At 43.5% G+C, this 12,742-nt stretch overlaps 1 protein-coding gene across 8 annotated transcripts in view; it reads right to left on the reverse strand.

Annotated features, from left to right (window-relative positions):
- SYT16 (synaptotagmin 16) overlaps window positions 1-12,742 on the reverse strand; it is a 147,662-nt gene that overhangs the window by 35,813 nt on the left and 99,107 nt on the right. For 6 of the 8 annotated variants that reach the window (XM_050952608.1, XM_050952606.1, XM_050952609.1 and 3 more), the window contains one exon: window positions 3,537-3,749. The exons of 1 other annotated variant lie outside the window; for it this stretch is intronic. In XM_050952608.1, coding sequence (XP_050808565.1) covers window positions 3,537-3,749 — 213 coding nt within the window. The remainder of the gene's footprint in view (window positions 1-3,536; window positions 3,750-12,742) is intronic. One more of the 8 variants, XM_050952614.1, reaches the window with a different exon arrangement.

A 12,742-nucleotide genomic window follows, 5' to 3' on the forward strand; every position in this document is an offset into this window, starting at 1 on the left:
AGGCAAGTTTCAAGGGAAATAAAAGAAAAGTGTGATTCACCACTGACTGCTTTATGGAACCGTCTTGTTATTTCTTTAAATTTACGGTAGTTTTGTCAGTGACAACTGCTCGTGTATGTGTGAGGGCATACTTTGACACTGTAAGAAGTTTAGCAAACATCTGTGTCAGATCAGAGGAAAACTTACCAAGAATGAACTCACTGTATCATGGACAATTATTTCTGGGGAGAAAAAAAAAATCATGGACAAATGAAGAGGTATTGAAGGGATGGAGAAAGGAAGTAGTTAGGTTCCAATTCTCAAAAAAGCAAATGTCTTATCCTGGTCATTATAACCACAAAAGTCTACTACTTTCATCACAACACAGCTAATGGGCAAGAGAAACATTGGGGATCATTAGACAATGGAACCGATTACCAAGGGATGTAGGAAAATTCTCCATCACTTGGCATCTTTAAGACAGGATATCTTTCTAAAAGACATACTGTAATGTGACTACAAGTTGTTAGGCTGGATGGAGTCATCACTGGGTGAAATTCTGAGGCTTGTATCATGTAAGATGTCAGACTAGATGATACAACTGTCCCTTCTGGCCTTAAAATCTACTCATTTTTTAGAGTGATACAAGGATGAATTTAAATCAGCAGAAACTTTCAGCTGAATATCAGGGAAACCTTCTTATCAACAAGATGTATAAGAACGTGGGATAATCCCTCCAGGTTAATGATGGATGCTCCAGCATTTGAAACTGTGATGAATTGGGAATATCACTATACAATTTATGAATTCTGTGTGAGATTATGAACCCTGCATGTCTGTGTCAGGTTGCAAACTCCATTTTGAATGTGCGGCCTTTTATCTATTCTATGGTCTGTTTGCCTCCATGCTGAGCTGAAAATTCCAAAGGCTGGCAGCAAACAAAGGACAGCAGAAGGTAATTGACTCCTATGCTCCCAATTGTTGAATATCTGCTCACCCTAGACACAAGACTGATCCCTGCCCAGAAGAACTGGTTTAGCAAGGAGGAAGTCACCTTGGCAACAAAGTCACCTAACAGATTTGTGCTCATACGTGAAGCTGGCAAGGCGGTCACCTCACATGGGGGCAGGGGAGGGGCTGAAAGTTTTAAAAGGGCAGAGGCTGATCGGCTCGGAGCCCATTTTCTTCAATCCATGAGAGAGAGACCACTTACCACGTAACAGCCTGCATGAGACATAGGACACACTGTCTGCCTGGATCCGGATAGTTCCCCCAGGACTCACAAGGAAAAGCGAGGGGCATTGCAGTTTTCGATGTTTATTGTTTTGAATGTTCTGTCCTTTCCAGTGTCTTACGTGATTAAGTGTAAAAGAGCATAAAAGTGTTAGACTGGGCGAAGTGCGCACACATATGTGCGTTGCTAGCTTCACAACTGCTGCATGCCCCTGAAAGAGTTAAACTGTGAACCAGAAACTTCGCACCTTTGGGGTGGAGTGCTGGGAGAGGGTGGGGTTAAGTAACTGGGGCATCTTGGGGGGGGGGGTCAGCCCTGCCCCTGGGGCCTACGGCAGGTGAACTGAGTAGCCCCATTTCTGAGAAGGGGTAATTGACTGAGTCAGTGCCCAGGAAATGTGCCAGAAAGGCCAAGAGAGGAACCAGTGCTGCTGCCTGCTGAGGCTCCTGAAGCTTAACACACCGCAGAGGATCCAGCGCCTTGCGAATGATGAGAGTCAGATGATAAGCTCTTATGAGGCCGCTGCTTTGTGGCTAGCTGGCCACTTCCCTGTCTTGTAACTTACAGCACACTCTTTATAACCCACAAGGGAGGAGGCATACCAGGAAGAAGGGAGTGTGGACAGAATAGACCATGCACCAGCATTTTGGGACCACTGCAAACAGTTAGACAGCAGCTACTTTTGCTGCATGGCTGGACTGGAGAATCAGGACTTGGGTAAACTGTAGCTAGAGAGATGGGAAAGATAAACCCCATATAACTATCTTCATCCTGCTGCATCGAAAGAGGAGATGAGAGAGAGAGGAGGAGCAAAAGGAATGACGGCAACAGAGTATTTAACAAAAGGCACTCTCCTGGGTTACTGAATGTCCCAATAGGAGATCGTGCAGCTCCTCAGCAGATTGTGTTAATACTTGTAATAGGGAACAAAGCATAACTCACTGGGAGGCTTCTGAGGATCTGAACCAAGGAAGCTGGGTGCAATATATTTTGTGCAGCTCAAGTGGGAGAGGAACAAAGGTGACTTTCCACCATCTCTACACTCCTCTCATCCTGGAGCCAGCCAGGGGCCAAGCTGGATACTGGCACAAGCAATAGCAGCATCAGGGCTTCTCTAATTTACACCTACCTCCCTTTGGCCTCAAGAGGCCATTTCACCAACTGGGAATTATAAGAATGTAGAGACTATGGCCACACTCCCTTCTCCATCAGGAGTTCAGGGGTTGGGTGGCATGCACCTGCAATGGTGACCCTATCCCAGCCATAGATTCCCCAGGCTAAAGGAATCCTCCATCATGCAGTCAGGCTAGCAGTACACTTGACTGAGGGTCTGAGAATACCTAACACATAAATAAGGGGGTATTATTTGGAATAAAGGGCCTGATCCTGCTACCATTAAAGTAGACAGCAGAACTCTCAGTAACTTCAGTGAAAGCGGGACTGAGCCCTAACTTTTTTTTAAACATTTATAATAATTATTACAATAGTACTAATCCTAATAATTTCAGTTTATAAAGACAACAAAGGAAGTAACTGTAGTCTACATTACGATCCAACAGCAGTTCTACAGAGAGGCCTAAATCAAAATGTGCATAATAATTAACAGGCAACTAAATATTTCAGAATCACAATTGTTTTGTGCAACTAAAACCACATAGGCAGTTTCCTGAAACTTTCCCAGGAAAGGTTCTCCCAGACATGTCCTGAATTATAGAAGTCATTGTGCCGATCAATTTCGCGCTTGGGTAAATGTTCTAAAACTATGCATGTTTGTTTGGAATATACAAAAGCCACTTACAATAATAGACAATGATTGGTCAAAAAAAAGTTTCCTTTGGTACTATAAATTTTTGCCTTCTGTCATTGCCTGACGTAGTGTATGCAATGGTGAATGATGCTACATAATTCATTTGCTATTTACCTGGTATTTGCAAAGCTACTAGAAAAGAAACATGCAACTTCTGTTCAAAGTCTTGCTAAAACACACCATATTGATAAGAAATGCAGTTCAACAGATTTCATTAGGCCAAGTCCTGCAGTCCTTACTCAGACAAAACTCTCACCGAAATCCATGGGAATTTTGTCTAATGATTAAGGAGCCTAATCTAAAATCCATGTAAAGTTAATGGAAAGATTCCCATTGACTTCAGTAGGATTTGGATCCAGCTCTAAATCAGTACTTTAGGAATAAGCTCCAGATGGATTTTAGCCTGAGCAGATCAGAACCAAGGCTGCCTCTTCCCCAAAATAAAGAACTCTTCCCATGTTAGGTGGCTGTGGATTCAAAGCAAGAGTTTTAATGCTCATTTGAGACAGACAATACCTTCGCATTCAGATGCCTCGGTACTGTACTCCTCATGGTTGGACAGCAAGCGGTTGAATTTAGGTTTACGTGCTGAACCTGCCTGAGTTGCTTTTTCAGACACCCCCGAACGAAAACTCTGCGAGCGTGACACAGAGATCGCAAACTGTTTAATCACCTCATCGTCGCTATCTGAAGATGTGGTTAGCTCTTCATCCTCCCCATAACTGTTCACTGAGAGAAAAACACAACACAGGCTTTTGACAATTTCACAGGACTCAACACAGAAGTAGGAAAACATGGGACATTTTCAATTCAGATATTTACTTTGGGGGGAAGGAAAAGGAGAGCTATAAGACATATAACTACCAGGGGGGAGCGGATGAGGAGGGCACATTCCCTCAGAAATCTTTCTGAAATCTTTCTGGTGCCTTGCTGTGTCTGCAGGAATTACATATTATCACTCCTAGCTTCCCATCCTGCAGATCCCCCAACTTTTTTAAAATGTGATTGTTCCTCATAGACTCATAGACTTTATGGTCAGAAGGGACCATTATGATCATCTAGTCTGACCTCCTGCACAATGCAGGCCACAGAATCTCACCCACCCACCCCTATAACAAACCCCTAACCTATGTCTGAGTTATTGAAGTCCTCAAATTGTGGTTTGAAGATATCAAGCTGCAGAGAATCTTCCAGCAAGTGACCCATGCCCCATGCTGCAGAGGAAGGCAAAAAACCTCCAGGGCCTCTGCCAATCTGCCCTGGAGGAAAATTCCTTCCCGACCCCAGATATGGCGATCAGTTAAACCCTGAGCATGTGGGCAAGACTCACCAGTCAGCACCCAGGAAAGAATTCTCTATAGTAACTCAGATCCCAACCCGTCTAACATCCCATCACAGACCACTGGGCATACTTACCTGCTGATAATCAAAGATCAATTGCCAAATTAATTGCCAAAATTAGGCTATCCCATTATACCATCCCCTCCATAAACTTATCAAGCTTAGTCTTAAAGCCAGATATGTCTTTTGCCCCCACTACTCCCCTTGGAAGGCTGTTCCAGAACTTCACTCCTCTAATGGCTAGAAACCTTCATCTAATTTCAAGTCTAAATTTCCTAGTGTCCAGTTTATATCCTCCCACACCCAAAATCAAAAAAAGGAAAACCATTATCCGTATATAACCATTAGCACAGAGGTAGGCAACCTATGGCACGGGTGCTGAAGGTGGCACGCAAGCTGATTTTCAGTGGCACTCACACTGCCTGGATCCTGGCCACCAGTCCAGGGGGCTCTGTATTTTAATTTAATTTTGAATGAAGCTTCTTAAACATTCTGAAACCTTGTTTACTTTACATACAACCAGGGCCGGTGCAACCATTTAGGCGACCTAGGCTATTGCCTAGGGCACTAGGATTTGTGGGGCGCATTTTCTTCTGCAGCAACCACGGCGGCTGGATCTTCGGATGCCCCAGTCACCGCCAGCATTTAGGTGTAGGGAGTTGGAGCCTGGGAGCCTGGGTAGGGCCGTCTGCAGGAAGTAAGGGGGAGGGCACACAGGGGAACTCCCAACCCCAGGTCGCCCCTGCCTCACCACCTCCTCGAGCACACCATGGCTGCTTCACTTCTCTCGCCTCCTAGGCTTGCAGTGCCAATCAGCTTAGGAGCCACAAGCCTGGGAGGTGGGAGAAGTGAAGCAGCGACGGCGTGCTCGGGGCGGAGGCAGAGCAGGGGTGAGCTGGGGTGTGGGGGGCTGCCTCAGGGCGGAGGATGGGAGCTGCCGTGGGGGAGCGCCTCAGGGCGGGGGCTCGGGGATGGGGAGGGCGCAAGGGGGAAGTTTCACCTAGGGCATGAAACATCCTTGCACCGGCCCTGCATACAACCATAGTTTAGTTATATATTATTGACTTATAGAAATAGAGACCTTCTAAAAACATTAAAATGTATTACCGGCACGCAAAACCTTAAATTAGAGAGAAGAAATGAAGACTCGGCACACCACTTCTGAAAGGTTGCCGACCCCTGCATTAGCATGTGCAGAGCCAAAGTAGTAAACACGGGGCTCTAACACCTTCTCAGCATTCCAATAATACCTCCACAGCCATCTGAAACAAATACTACCTAGTACAGAAGAAAGAAAGCAGAGGGTTAATCTACTCTTGGGTTATTCCATGAACACGAAATTACAGGATCCAGCTAATAGGCAGCACCAATTTTGCATGTCAGAGTCAGCAGAGGAACCTTTTGAGAACAATGTAAATTCTAACCTTTAAAGATGAAGATACACATCTGAACATTTTGCTGCAGCTACCCTTCCCTCTCCTACTGACAATTCTGGCTTTGACTATGGGATCACTGCGTTCTCATTAGTGTTTGAATATCCTTTGTGGGAGGTGGGGGGCCGGGGGAGAGAGGGGGAAAAGGATCTGATGTCCCATACTTGGCCTGCTTTTTCAAATGAAAATGGAGATGAAAATACAATGCCACATTACAGGTTCCCCAGCCATCTGTATCAGGGGAAACAGCATAGGAGGAAGTTTTCATTTGTGAACTTGTGGGGCCAAGGGAGTTGTGGGTGTAATGGACAGCTGGAGAGTGTGTGTGTTTGTGTGTGCATGTGAACACACCAGCTGTCAAGTGTGTTACTATTTTGTTACTTACTCTTGAGGATAAAGAACACAACAGTGGCTGCCAAGACTTGTTTCAACAATCCTCAGTGCATATCCAAGCCGCCGAACAAACGAACAATGCATGCAAGTGCAAAAAGGTGGGGCCATTTTTCCATGCCAATGGCTGATTTTTTAGGGGAAATACAGCTTCATCTATATCCCACTCATACACAGCTACAGGGCTACGATTAGGGAAATAGGACCCTGCTTCCAAACATCCAGACTCCATTAAGTGTGTCCAATACTAATCCAGTTAGAACTACCTCCACTGCTTCTCAGACCTACCTCCTTTCATGACAGTTGCCATCAGGGCCAGCTCTAGCAATTTCGCTGCTCCAAGCACGGCGGCACGCCGCGGGGGGCACTCTGCCGCTCGCCGGTCCCGTGGCTTCGGTGGACCTCCTGCAGGCTTCCCTGCGGGGGGTCCGGTGGTCCCGTGGCTCCGGTGGACCTCCCGCAGGCGTGCCTGCGGATGCTCCACCAGAGCCGCAGGACCAGTGGACCCTCTGCAGGCACACCTGCGGGAGGTCCACAGGAGCCGCCTGCCACCCTCCCGGCAACCAGCAGAGCGCCCCCTGCGGTATGCCGCTCCAAGCATGCGCTTGGCATGCTGTGGCCTGGAGCCGGCCCTGGTTGCCATAGGCCTGCCATCTATCCCTAGGGCAGAACTCATGGGGACCAGGACAAGGGAGCTCTCAGTGGCTGTGAAATTTGCTTCCACCAGGAATCTATCAGAAACTGAATCTTATTATGTTGAGGTTTTGTTATCAGATTTGCCTCTGTTGCCTGGCTTTGAGTAATATTGCCAATAAGATCAGTATTGCTGTCAGAAATTGGTCTCCTGGTAGGTAAGTGGTATTTGCCTATGCCTCAGGGGAAGTCTCACTACTGTGGGGAAAAATAAACGTCCCCTACTTTGAGAAAATACACTATTTTAATTGTGTAATAGTTGTTTTGGCCCTCAGTTACCAATGCTGTATCAATGAGCCCTCCTGAATTTTAATAAGTTAAAAGGGCTGTCTTATTTTTTTACAGAATTGGGCAGGGACAGGACATCTAACTGTTGAAGTCAACTCAAGCTTTATAAATCTTTCACAATATCATGTACTGCATTAAACAAGTATCTGTATAATTTCCAGTTTTTACAATGGGGTGAATGCAAGTAGTTACATTTTTTTCCCCATAAGTCAAGTACTCTCAGTTTCTGTTGCACAGAATGCTTTTGCCTTAATTACTTTTAGTTTCAGTTTAGCTAGCAGGTGCAGAGAAAACATTTGCTTCATTCAGACTTGTGCATTTAAAGCTGAGAAACTTACTGGGAGATGAAAAAGCAAGAAAGTGTTTTCATCAGTATTTTCATTAATGACTTGGAAAATGGAGTGAAGAATATGCTTATAAAATTTGCAGATGACACCAAACTGGGAGGATTTGCAAGCACTTTGCACAGGATTAGAATTCAAAACGACCTTGACAATTAGAGAATTGGTCTGAAATCAACAAAAATTCAATAAAGACAAGTGTAAAGTACTACACTTAGAAAAGAACAACTGGCTAGGTGCTACCACCACTGAAAAGAATACGGGGGTTATAGTGGATCGCAAACTGAATGTGAGTCAACAGTATGAGTCTCTATGTGGACCATGCTGCAGCACTTGTTATGATGTGGGGTGCTGTTTCTTAGCTGCATTTTAAAAAATACATGCTAATTAAATGCTAGAACTAGAGGATCAAGAGCAAATGCCTGATATGACTTCTGCTGCTGAATCTTTGTCCTGGAAGGAGACAGCTCCACAGGTTGTCACGCTAATATCTTTATATTAATACAACCAAGTTTACTCATGGAAAAGAAAAAACTCAACATTCAGATTTACAAATGCTCTGATTAGAAAGGGGGGAAAGCATTTTCAGAATCACCATGGAAACTTAAATAAAGGGCCTATGATTACGATCTAAACTCCTGAAAGATGATGAATGCATCTTGTGATTTGCAGATGTTGCGCAGTACATTCATTTTAACTTATTTACTCATACACACAGCCTATTTTACAAACCAAACCTCTGATCATTTCTAAAGGGGAGTTGGCAGTACATTTCAAATTACCACAGACATTTTTTGCAAGGAATTTCAAATACATGCTCAATATGATATCTAGGTTACAGACATTCAAATACTACACAGCTAAAAACACCCAAGAGAAATGGTCCAAGACTTCTTTATAGTTACCAAGTATACAGAATTACATATTTTTTATTCAAAAGACTATAAAGAATGTATTTCACATATCTGATAAAATATATTGTGAATGGTGTAAAACATATGCATTTTGCATACCGTCCTCCACTTGCATGTTATTAAATGATGGTTGTTTAAGTTGTGAGATCAAGCACTTGGAACATAGGTAATGCCATTCTGTGCTTTGAGGGATTGATGCTGCTCCACGGAAGTCAATAGGACTTTCATTATTGACTTCAGTGGGAGCAGGATGATGCTCTGAATGAACAAGGGGTCCAGTGGCAAAAACAGTACGCGACCAAGAAATTAAAGACTGTGTTGTAATGTATATGCATACATGTACAGATCACAAATGTTCTTAGTACAGTGCCTGCTGCAGCAGTGGCGGAGACACGGGTCGGACCGTAGAATGTTCATGCTCTATTATTATTTTGCTGTATTGCCACAGTTCCCCAATGGAACACTAGTGACAGAAGAGAAACGGTGATTTTCAATATTTTATAACTCAGCAAAATCTGAACTGATTCCATAGGATGAAAGGGTGATAGTTCAAGGGTTTTACCCCTGCCAAATTTCAAAGTCTGGCTGCAAACAATGGAGGTGTTATAGTTTGTCAAAACAGAGGTTGAAGGAATCTTTTCTAATGGAAACGTACAGTAACCTAAACACAGATGTCACTACCAGATCCCTCTATAATTATAGGCCTGATCTTCAAAGGGCCTCAACTTTGTCTACACTTGCACGTTTCTCGTTAAAACTTTTGTCGCTCAGGGGTGTGAAAAAACACACCCCTGAACGACAAAAAAAAAGCACTGGTGTGGACAGCGCTTCGTCGGTGGGAGCCACACTCCAGGCGACAAAGCTATCACCCCTCGTTGGAGGTGATTTTATTTTGTTGCCAGGGAACCCTCAGACTCTCTTTTTACACCTTTAACCAACTGCTAGTACAACTAATTGGGAGTGCAAATGAGGGAATGCAGACATTTGACTACCTGACCTATAGCTACAATCAGGCAGTTAAGTGTCCACGTTCCTTCATTTGTGCTAACAATTACTTGTGGACCCAAAATGATTGTCAAATAGGAGACCTGGTTTAAAAAAAGTCAGGCCTAAAATGTATTTCAAATACATAGAAACTGGGCCTCTTTGTAATATATTAAAGCTGTACCATTTCAGGATGGTGGTTTTTGTGAATTTAAATACTGTGAAGAGTGCCTGATTCAGGTAATGCACCTGCAGTGGCAATAGAAGCTTCCATCCCTATTAATGTAACTCAGCCCTTAGAAAGACTTGGACATATCCAAGCCCATTCATTTTGTATGCTCTCTAGTGAGCCTGTCAACAAGAGTGCAAATTAGGGCCAACTGTTCAGTCATGCTACACACAGCCAATAGGTGAGTGACTGTAACATCTTATTGCTGCACTCGGCCCACTACCCTGACTGAGTAGAGCTAAGCAAATTTTCTGGGTTAGTGGCCAAACCAAAAAATCCTAAACAAAACAAAACAAAGAAGAGGTTCATTCTGAACCAAACTGATTTTTTTCTTGCCAAAACAACCAAATAAATTTTGTTCAGTTTGAACAAAACAACATTTTCAAAATGAAACGGTTCATTTTGAAACAAAATGTTGAAGTGGTTCATTTAAAAAAATTTCACTGTTTTAGAATACCAGGGTTGGAAGGGACCTCAGGAGGTCAGCTAGTCCAATCCCCTGCTCAAAGCAGGACAAATGCCCACACAGATTTTTGCCCCAGATCCCTAAAGGGCCCCCTCAAGGACTGAATTCACAACACTGGGTTTAAGCAGGCCAACGCTCAAACCACTGAGCTATCCAGAAACATTTTCCTCATTTTTATTTAGCTGAAACTATTCCTAGAATTTGATCCAAATTCACAAATAGTTTCAGTGGCCCCCAAAATTGTATTTTTTGGTGAATTTACTATATACTGAACATTTTTTTGCCAGTTCTAGTCATGAGTCGGGTTTCTTCCAGTCAGGGACCTTGTACAAGCTATATGCAACTGGGCCACTTTAACTATATCCTTCTTCCAACTCCCACATCTGGATGTAAATTAAAAAAAAATGGGACTCAGATCCAGACATGCCAAACCCGTGGGAAAAAAACACAGAAATTGGATTTGTTTTTGGTTTAATTGGCTTGTGAGTTGGTTGTTGGCTAGTTTTTGGCTTGTAGCTTGTTGCTTCTCTTTTTTGATTGGCTCCTGGCAAGCAAGGGCAAGGGGGGAGAGAGTCAGGGTGCACAGCAGGCCCACTACAGTCCCAGACTGCAAGCCGGGGGGGGGTTAGTCACATAGAGAGTTGGGGTTCTTAGGGACTGGGTTGTTTTGGCCTTGTTTTGAAATGGGATTAGCTTGGTTTTTGGTTTATTGTGAAAGTCGAGGTGCTTATTTACCACGTGAAAATTGGCAACTGTGCTCAGATCCAAACCACCCCTTGCCTGGGCTTATGTATCAGCCAAATGAAAAGGCAAGCAAGAAGTTTTTACAAAAGCAAAACTGCCCCTGATTTAGCCCATTTCTACTGTGTGTTATGGGTTTTCATTAAGCATGAATTAGTAGCAATTAAAATACTACGGATGGGGCCTATATATAGGAAGGCAAGTTTTCATGATACAGCCTTCCCTCATAATAGAAAAGAAAACTGTTTATATTTCTTAACTTTCTCATACATTTTCTCTATCAGGCTATATGGCACAATGGCTTGAAATATCTTTATGTACCAACCCCCACTCCTTTTTTTTTTTTTTTTAAAGATGCTGTTTACTCTTCTAATGTAAAAGCATCATTTTGTAAAAACTCTCTTTTCAAAAGACCACCCAGCAACAAGATCAGACTTTCCTCCAGATTTTTCCATTAAGTAGAAGGGAGCTTTCTTAAAATGGAGTCCTGTGTTTTATCCCCAGAACTCTTTCACTACAGTATCTGCAGAACACCAGCTGGTACACTGAAATTCACTGAAACAACTCACAAAACTTTTACTCTGCTTCACCATACACGGCACTTTCCCTATACCACAGTTCATTATCAGCTGGTTCCTGTGTATTGGTGCTGATTAAATACAATTCATTACACTTGGAGTCTCTTAACCATCAGGTGCACACCCACCATTCTTTGTTTGCTGATTAACAGGGTGGGAACAAATTCCCTAGCTAAGATATTTTATTTAGGGCTGCTAAGGATTACTATTGCACTGCAACAAGGTAGATATTTATTTTTCCACTTAATATAATTTTTGTAACGATATAAGCTTTTGATTAGTTACATTGGGGCTGATTCATCACAGCTTAACCCTAGTTCTATATAAGCATAACTCCATTGATTTCAATGGAGATGCACTCCCAAGGAAAAAAACATTCAGACAAGGCAGTGGTGAACAGTGTTTCTATAACTACAGTATGATATTTTAATAATCTGAGCAGGCTCCTAACTTGAGACCACAAAACTAGCTGGGATTCAGGGCTTGGACAAAACTCAGACCTTTCGCCAAACTGAATTAAGTCCGTAGGTGTTTTTACAAGTTGGAGATCAGGTTGTTTAAGAAAATCTCATTTCAATCAGGCCTCAGACTCTTCCCTTCACCATACCCACAGCTTCCTGTGACTGACCAGCTGGCCTCTGGCTTCTCAGCAGGGCCCTGATCCAAAGCTCACTGAAGTCAGGGGACCGCCTTGGCATACATCCCTCTGCCCGTACCTTAAACATGTACAGTTCTGTACAGTACAGCTGTGATCTCTGCTGAGCCCTGCTCTTCCGCACATGAACTTTTGGCTTGATATGATCTAGACTGCATTGCAAGCCAGAAATGAGAGGTGGAGGCAAAGGGACCCAACACAAATTCTCCTTAACCCCGCAATGTCTGGAGAAAAGAAGGGAGATAGTACCATGGACCTGGATAGGAATGGGAAGGAAAGTCCCATGGCCCTGTTGGAAGACAGTAGGAAGAGGAGCTCACTGGCCTTGGGTAAGATGGGACAATTATCTGAACTTCTAAAACTCCCAAATCTCTTGAGACTTGTCCGCCACTGAACTGCACACAAACGTTAGTAATCATCTCCTTAGCTCAATCTGGGGAAACCACCTCAGAACCACACGACCAACACCTCCAGTAAAACAGCCCAATCACACCAACTTGCTAGTAGGCATCCTACGACCATCAACTGCACGTTTTTCCACATATAATCCCAACTAATCAAAGCAGAGGAGTGAGTTACCAAATCTGCATCTGCGGATTTCTATTGGTCCCTAGTTGTCTGCAGAGATTCATGGCATGATCCTAAAAGTTGTTCAGATTTTGACTAGGA

This window comes from Gopherus flavomarginatus, chromosome 5 (assembly GCF_025201925.1).
Source record: "Gopherus flavomarginatus isolate rGopFla2 chromosome 5, rGopFla2.mat.asm, whole genome shotgun sequence".
NCBI classification, from domain to species: domain Eukaryota; kingdom Metazoa; phylum Chordata; order Testudines; family Testudinidae; genus Gopherus; species Gopherus flavomarginatus.